At 41.8% G+C, this 8,755-nt stretch overlaps 1 protein-coding gene across 1 annotated transcript; it reads left to right on the forward strand.

Annotated features, from left to right (window-relative positions):
• Nucleotides 1–49: 49 nt before the first annotated feature.
• On the forward strand, nucleotides 50–4,839 carry CETN2 (centrin 2). Its single transcript, XM_079123894.1, has 5 exons — nucleotides 50–178; nucleotides 1,193–1,351; nucleotides 1,657–1,785; nucleotides 3,671–3,808; nucleotides 4,244–4,839. The coding sequence occupies exons 1-5, from the start codon at nucleotides 176–178 to the stop codon at nucleotides 4,331–4,333; spliced, it is 519 nt and encodes a 172-aa protein (XP_078980020.1). The 5' UTR covers nucleotides 50–175; the 3' UTR covers nucleotides 4,334–4,839.
• Nucleotides 4,840–8,755: the final 3,916 nt, after the last annotated feature.

Below are 8,755 nucleotides of genomic sequence, written 5' to 3' on the forward strand. Positions count from 1 at the left end.
GGTAGTCAGCGCACGCCTCTTGCCCCGGTCCGGGGCCTTGCCGGGTTGGCCCCACCCACTCCGGCCCTAGGCCAATGGGGATCGGGGGCGCGCGCGCGCGGGACAGTGGGAACGGCGGGCGCCTAATCTGTGTGTACGCTGTTGCCTTAACAACCAGCAGCGGAGTCCGTTTGCAATGGTGAGTGCTGGCCACCCGGTCCCTCTGTGTGTCTCTAGGCTGAGTCCTTCCCAGGCCCCGGTCCCACCACGCTGCTTCTCTTGCTCCTTGCTTGGCTTTGGCGCGCAAGTTCTTCCTTCGAGCTCTATCCCGGAAGGGTAGGGTGGAGACTAGAGACGCCCGCCACCCTGCTGGGCCTGCGCTTAGCCATTGTCCCCTCTTCGCCCACAGCTGGCCCCTGTACATCCCGTGGGCTCCTCTGACCTTCCCGAAATCCCTCTGTGACTGTCCCTATGCAAAGAACACCCAGATTCTCCATAGGCCTGAACCCCTCTCAGACCCTGGCCTCCAGGCCACCTCTTTTCTGTTAAAGTTTTTGCATTGAGCTGGCAGGTGGTGTATTGTTCTGCTTGTTAACACGCATTTTGCAATATAAGTATGGGGCATTCAGGAAGTACTTCCACCTTCTTGGAAATGAAATGAAGGAGCCGAATGGGTTGAATTTTGTTCTGTGATATTAACATTTGGGAAAATTTAGAAGTAATTGAAAATTCAGAGTCTTCTTGGGAAGCAGAGTACTGCAAGTGGGTGCACCACGAAATTCAGAGAGAGTTGAGCATCTCTAGTTATCCAGTCAATTCTTTGGGTAGCTGTTTTTCGGGATGATTTTCAATAACAAGGGATCTCCTTGCTTCTAACAGCGATACTAAAGAAAAGGGAGGAGATGGGGGAAGATAGGGACCAAATTATATTGTTATATTGTGTGCATGTATGAATTTGTAACAATGAATCCCACCATTGTGTATAATATTGGGGAACACAGGTCATTCTCATCAAAAAAATAACACGAAAGAAATGGAAGGATAGAGGTTCATGAATAGATTCATTGTTCTTTCCACTAAAACCTTATCTCTCTCCCGTTAAGCAACATATATATATATTTTAAACTATTTTAAAAATATGTATGGTTGTCTCTAGTTGTCTTACACAAAATAGGTACCGTATCATGCTCATGTGTTTGTATAATGTCTGAAGGCCTCCAATTTTAAGAAGGCAAACATGGCGTCAAGTGCCCAGCGTAAAAGGATGAGTCCTAAGCCAGAGCTTACTGAAGAGCAAAAGCAGGAAATCCGGGAAGCTTTTGATCTCTTTGATGCTGATGGAACTGGGACCATAGATGTTAAGGAACTAAAGGCAAGATCTACATATTTCTGCTTCACTGCCTTTCCTCTTCCTTGTCTTCTTTCTCTCACTACATGATCCCTTTGACTTTCTTCTCCCTGCAGAAAGTAATGGGAGGATGTACTGTGCTTTTTTCCTGCTTTTCTTATTTCATGTGTTATTAAAAGAAGGTAATTGCAAAAATCAGATCTACATAACTGTGTTCTTCAATCACTTTAACATTATTGTATTGCATACTGTGTTAATACCCTCAGCAATCATTTTTGCCTCTGCTTGGCTTCCATGTGCTTATTGAGATGATCCTGTTTTAATTGTAGGTGGCAATGAGGGCCCTGGGCTTTGAACCTAAGAAAGAAGAAATCAAGAAAATGATAAGTGAAATTGACAAAGAAGGGACAGGAAAAATGAATTTTAGTGACTTTTTGACTGTGATGACTCAGAAAATGGTAAGTTATCTAAGATAATTAGTATGTTTCCCACCATAATGGTATATACATTTAAATCTAGATTTAAACATGACTTCACTAAAAAAAAGTCAGTCAGTAAAATCTGGAGAGTTTGCCTGATAAACGATAGTATTTTTAACTGAGAAGTTGGATGCCTAAGTTTTACTTGGCTTTTTTCAAGGTCATAAAGTTACAGAAATCATTTTAATCCCTGTAGAGTAGTAAAAATTCAAGTGATTTCACTTTTTGTCAATTATGTTTCTTCAACTGATAAGTCAATTGGATAATGACAAGCAGTAAAACCTATAAGCGCCAACAATTTTAAATACTTTTCATTTTGACAATACAAAAATCCATACACTTTAATGTTCAGAACTCTTCTCTCCAGTTTTTCTTCTGGGCAACTCAGCCTAAGGGGTAGTTCCTTCAGCCCAATGCTTTCTGCCACAGTGGGGATATGTTTTACCAGCACATCTAAGGTTATACTCATCCATTCTCTAGTCTCTCAGGTGTCACCCTTTTAAATGATCTAAAGGGTCAGGAGAACATGAGCTGTTATTCTCACTGGGCCAACATATAAGGCCTTGCTCTTTCACTGACCTCCTAGCTCCTTAGTGTGGCTTATCTTCTCTCTGCCTGTAGAAAGGTTACCCCCTGTTGGCCTAGGTATGTTTCCCAGGGCATAGGTCTTACCTCTTTCTCTGACAATTCTGTTTCTTTGAAATTATCTATTAATGCCTTCATTTTTCTTTATGGACTGATTTATGAGATCAGGAGACTCATCATTTTGTAACCACCTAGTAAAGCTCTCCCACGTTCAAGGTGGGTTCCCAGATTGCTCTTATTAAGGGTTCTCTCCATTTTTAGCTAATGAAGTTACCCTTTTGGAGTATTTGGGATTTTGAGCTCTTGGAAATTTTATTTTCTTCTGTTAAAATTCTCAGGGCCCCAGTAACTCTGCAATATAATAAGTAGAATAGCCTCTCTTTCCTCCTTGCCTGCTCCCCCTACCAAGAGGATTCCACCTCTACCAGCTAAGCAGTGTATTTTCCCTAATTTTAACTACCCACTGCTCCTTTATTTAAAAAATGAATTCAGTATCTCCTTAGTTTATATAAATAATTTTTTAGGTATAATCCTTCATATTTTTAATACTTTTTAAATGTCAATGGACCTTTATTTATTTATAAGCAGTGCTGAGAATCAAACCCAGTGCCTCACACATGCTAAGCAAGTACTCTAACACTAAGCCACAACCCAGCTCTATATTTCCTTTTTAACCTCTGGGTTTTTAATAATTTTATTAAGTTTGTCCTCTTTTTCTACCCTGGATGATATTTGATGTGCTGCAACCTAGGACCTATGTCATGAAGGCCATAATTGAGACCATGGGAGTGATGTGGGGACAGAGTGCAGGGGTTAAGGGACAAATCCAACAGGCTAGTTCTCCTATAAGTCCCTCCTTGGCTTCAGAATTGGGGAAAGTTCTGAAAAAGAAACAATTAGGGGCAGCTGGTGTAGATGCCTATTGTTACCTGGTGCTGCACATTGAAAAGCTCAGCCTTGCTTTGTTGCAGAAACCTACAGCCTCTACCTGTGGGAACAGTTCTTCAGGCCCCCAAAACAAGTCCCCATGCCTATTCCTCAAGGATTCTTGGCTTATTGCACCAAGCAGACACCTCTTCCCACTGAATTCTGAAGCAGTTATGAACTAGATATGGGATAGGGCAGTAGATAAGTAGCCAATGTCACCTCAGATTGGAAAACCCAAGTCTAGACTCAAGTTATGCTGTTGAAAAAGATAGGGTGAGTGGGCAGCGGCGGAACTGTAGGACATGAGCATCCATGGTGGTTCCTTATTCATGCGTTTTCTGTTCTACTTAAGTCTGAGAAAGATACAAAAGAAGAAATTCTGAAAGCTTTCAAGCTCTTCGATGATGATGAAACTGGAAAGATTTCATTCAAAAATCTGAAGCGTGTGGCCAAAGAGTTGGGCGAGAACCTAACTGATGAGGAGCTGCAGGTCTGTAATACCTGAGTCCAGAATCAGAATTCCTCCCTTTGAGCCCTCTGGCCTTTCTGAGTTCCATTTTCTCTGGTGGGGGTACATCTTTGAAGAAAAGCTAGTGTGTTCTTGTCCTTCTACTGACAACTTAATTCTCCTTTGTGAATGTGATACACCTATGAACCCTGCTTCCAGAAAAACACACATATGTGCAACTGAACTTACTATTGTAGGTTTCAGGAACCTCTGTAGGTAAGGTGATCTTCAAATTCCCCTCCAATTGATATGTATGACAATGTGTGACTTGGTTTTGAAAAGCAATTTATCAGGAATAAGTTTAACTATTTACCTATCATATCTGTAATCACACTTTCATATAACATTATTAAGCCTATTGCTTAATCACCTTTTAGTTTATGAATTACTGTAACCTGAATCCTTACTGTCTCGCAGGAAATGATTGATGAAGCTGATCGAGATGGAGACGGAGAGGTCAATGAGCAGGAGTTCCTGCGCATCATGAAAAAGACCAGCCTCTATTAAGACCAGTGTCTTCTCTTCTATTGCAAGCACACGTGACTAGATTTAGTGCCTGCCATTGTGTGAAATTTGGCTTTTGAGAACACGACCCCCCACTACCCTGTATAACTTTCCTCATGACCTTGAGTCTATTTTAGATTTTTGGAAGAGTTCTTTGATATTAAAGTTCTTTGTAAAATGACCTACCAATTACTTTAATTCTGGAAAGCAGAATGAGAGCACATTAGAGTGGAGAAAAGGGACTTCAAATTCGACTACCTGCCACTTCGCCTTGCATTGCTTCACTGTTGTGCATTTCCACAAAGATACAAACAAAACAACCTCTTAGACAAGCACATGTTGTCCTTCTGTCACCACAAGCAGTGGTCATTCTTCAGAGTTTCTGATTGTTAGTTGACACCTGTGCGTGGTTTTCTCTTTTATAAAACCCAGTGAACTCTTTCTCTGGCATTTGTATGTGTGTTAATGCTATTTATTTTGTCTGAAAAATAAAACCTTTCTTAATTTGAGCCTTTGTTCTCTAAGGATGAGTTATTTAGCCTTGATTTGTGAATTCATCTAGACAATTGTGATGAAGGTAGCATGGTAGAGAGAAAACTCCTTACCAGCCTAGGGACAAGAAACGAAATAATGTTTTGCTACTTTCCTAACTTGAAGTGTTTTTTGCTTTGGGAACCTGTGGGTTTGTAAAAATAGTAAAATTTCCATTTCACTGAAGTCTAATGATGCCCTAAAATAACTTTAGTAAAATATAAAGCCAAGAAAGAGTCTCATGGGTAATTTGTGCTTTGACAAATTGAGGAGAGCCAGGCTATACCAACAGTAGGTCACATTCAGCCAATCTGGTGAATTTATTTGATTATAGTGTCTCATAGACTTTTGGAGTTTTGTTGGAAAGGAAAAGAATTTTGTCCAACTGCCCTCCTGGCCCTGTGTAGGATTACCTGCAAGGGAAGCATCCTGATCCTCTGGGAATAGGGTTGTTTGATTTAGCTACTAACAAGAGAACAGCTATGTAAATTTGAATTTCAGATCAACAGTTAGTTACACATATTAAATATTTTTATTTAATAATTTTCACACATCCCATTTGGACTTTTTGTTCTTAATCTGAAGTTCAAATTCACCTGCAAATCCTATATTTCAACTGGCAACCCTACATGGGAATGTGTTGAAGAGGTGTAGTTCTGGGCCTCATCTTCGGACTTAGTGGTATAGGAATGTGGACTTTGCCGTGATCCCAGCTGAGCCTCACGCAGAGCAGCCAGTCCTTGGCAAACACAGGGTGAGGGGTGAAGAGCTAAGACTAGCCTCAGACCTGAGTTCTCACCTGGGTTCCACTACTTCCTGAATAGGGAGTTGGGGGCAAGCTGCTTTTCAGGGCGCTTCAGGTGCCTTGTCTCTACAACGAAGAGAAGAGCTGGGCTTAGCTCAGAATAGCTAGGGGTCAAATCAAAACTTGCTCAAAGGACACAACTTTGTAACTCTTCAAAAATTAGGTGTTTCAAAAATGGCCAGTCTTACTCTCATTCCTTTGTTATAATTATCACATAAGTTTTGTTACATGTCAGTCTGGGAGACTTAAGTGTTTACTGTCTCCAAAGTAAGTGGACAGCATTTCCTGGGAGGATTTGACCTTTGTCATATTGCTTTTCTCTAATAAGGGTCATGTGATCTGATAAGACATGCAGTATTAGAAAGAAAAAGATTGAATCCCATTTCCAATTTGTTTTCTTGCACAAATCAAAGTTGTATTTATTGTATACGAAATTATGTTTTGAAACATGCATACATTGTGGAATGGCTAATCCAACTAATTACCCTCTATCACACTTTACATTTTGGGGGGGAATCTTTGGATTTTCTAAATTCGATGACAACTGGGATAACAAGAAACAACACACATTTTACCATTTTCTTAGGAAGTCTAGAAGTTAGATTGTGAGGTTAGACCCAGGTCTTTCAGGGGACACATGGCTTGCAGCCAGAGCTTCTTCAGCAGCCGCTGGGGGACATTTCCCTAAAGTAAAGTGGCTTCTGAGAGTGCTGACATTCCAAATGCTACAAGTAACAGGATCTCTGGTTCCCCTTTGGCCACCCTTAAAACTCAGCCTCAAGAGAAGAGCTGACTCCTGCTCAAGGAGCTCCTGTGTTCAGCTGCAACTGTGTTCCAGGGCCGCTCGACTTTATTTTATGTTTTGTCACACTTCCAAATACTAGAGTTTTGGCAGCACTGTCAGAGGGAGTAATACACTCAAAACAACAGTTTAACAGCAATTGCAACTATCACCATTCTGCAGAAACAGCCAGTTGTCAGCACACTAGATGCTTAGACACCCTTGAGTTTGACTGGAACTCTTTACTTTCTAGATGAAGCCAAGTTCCTCCATAGCCCATTGTGATTAGTGCCTGGCAGCAAGTTGCTGCCTTTTTCACTGGGTCTTATGACCTGCTCAGTTCATTATTGTATATGCTGGAAGATGCTAGAATAACTTGCACCATTAATTGTAGCAAATGTAATCTATATGCATTGACTACAGTGTGGAGCAGTATCACCATCCTTCTGTGCCATGCTGGGACATATTGGGCACATTTGGTGATCCAAATCTCCATCAGCAGCCCCCCAAACTTATGAGGGTTCTGAGCCCATTGCCAAGAATATCATTGTCAGCACTCAATGTGTCTGGCACTCAAGTCTCCCTCTCCTGTGACTTTTGCCCACTGACTTCCAGTCTTTTCACTTTCAAAGGTTCCCCTTAACTACTGCCCTTTGCATTTATCTCTTTGATTGCTTTGGTTTAGAGGCTTGATGTCATTTTATTTCTTTTCTCCTCTTTGCCCTGAATATGTCACCAAGACTTTTCCTCCAGTAGTCATTCTGATCCACTCTTCTTTTTTCATTTCTGAAGCTGCTACCTCAAGCCAAATTTGTGTTTCTTCAGTGTCCCCCTAGCTGACTTTTCTGTCCTGTCTTTTTCCAAGATAATCCATTGTACATCTTTTTCATGCCGTTATCTTCCCCAGGGAAGGAGTATGGCCTTTAGATTCAATCACAACCAGTTCAAATCCCAACTTTTCTACTCAACAGCTGAGGCCCTGGAGGATATAAATGATCCCTCTTGAGCCTCTGTTTGCTCATCTGTCAAATATGGGTGCTATGAGGTCAAAGGGAGCAGACAAGTTGCTGGGTACCTCGCATAGAGTGAAGCACGATGGGTACACAGTGAGGGATGGCCTCACCTGAATACTAATGATCACTGTCCATTAGCCCTTTTTTTTTCCTAACTTGGATGCTTTTTCTTAATAAGTGCTGACGTGTATTATCCTTGATGTAGAGCTCATTTCTATCTATGTGTCTATGTCTCTGCCATTGCCCCAATTGAAATATTCCCCATCTTTTCCCCAGGTCTGTGTTTCTCTTACATGTGTGAATTCCTCCTCAGAGTTCTCTCCTTCCTGAAAACGTTCGTTTGCACAGAGAGGACTTCCCTGCTGTAATTCTGGAAGACTGCAGTCTTGCAAATATGTCCTTAGCCACTAGATGGGGTGCCAAGACAAAGAGGCCCTGAGTGGTTTAAGCTGTATCTTTCTAGTGTTCAAACAGCCTTGGAGCATGAGGAAGAGAATTCACATTGGGGAGAATCCTGGTGCGGCTGTGAATCCCTCGGAAATGGCTAACCGGCGTGGGTACTGATGGAATGATAGCTCATTTGGATGAATGCCCCACTGAGTCTAATTAAAAGAGAATACATGGCATATTTGCATTTCTGAGTGTGTGCAATCAAAATCGTTTACCTGCTACATAGACTTATTGAGATCCCACAACTACATCGAACACTTCTCAAGGGAAGGACACAGCTGTGCCTTAGGTTCCTTCAGGACTGTGCTGTGTGCCTGGTACAAGACTTCGTCCTTCATGAGGTTTACTCAGTTTGTTCATCTTATACCAAGGACTTACTGTCATTAAAATTTTCTAGACTTCTGTAGCTGTTTTGTTCAACCTAATTATCCCTTGTTACAGATTGAATCGTGGCCCCCCAAATTCTTATGTTGGAACAGCTAACTCCCAGTACCTTAGAATGCAACCTTATTTGTAAATACAGAGGTAATTGAATTAAGATGAGATCATTAGGGTGGCCCTAATTTAATGGGACCGGTGTCCTTATAAAAAGGGGAAATTCGAATACAGAGACACAGAAAGAGGGGGAACATGTGAAGATACACAGGGAGAAGGCATTAGTCAACAAGCCAAGGAGAGAGGCCTGGAGCAGACCCTTCCCTTATCACCTCAGAAGGAACCCGTCCTGCCCACACCTTGGTCTTGGACTTCCAGTCTCTAGAACTGGGAGACTACGCATTTCTGTCACTGAGGCCCCTGAGTCTGTGGTACTTTGTTAAAGCAGTCCCAGAACATTCATGTGGTCC

This window comes from Sciurus vulgaris, assembly GCF_902686455.1.
Source record: "Sciurus vulgaris genome assembly, chromosome: X".
NCBI lineage: Eukaryota > Metazoa > Chordata > Mammalia > Rodentia > Sciuridae > Sciurus > Sciurus vulgaris.

Bases quoted from the DNA above. Each gene is read 5' to 3' on its own strand.
- CETN2 (XM_079123894.1), top strand. The intron at 1,352-1,656 runs GCAAGATCTACA...TTTTAATTGTAG, and splicing joins TAGATGTTAAGGAACTAAAG to GTGGCAATGAGGGCCCTGGG. The intron at 1,786-3,670 runs GTAAGTTATCTA...GTTCTACTTAAG, and splicing joins CTGTGATGACTCAGAAAATG to TCTGAGAAAGATACAAAAGA.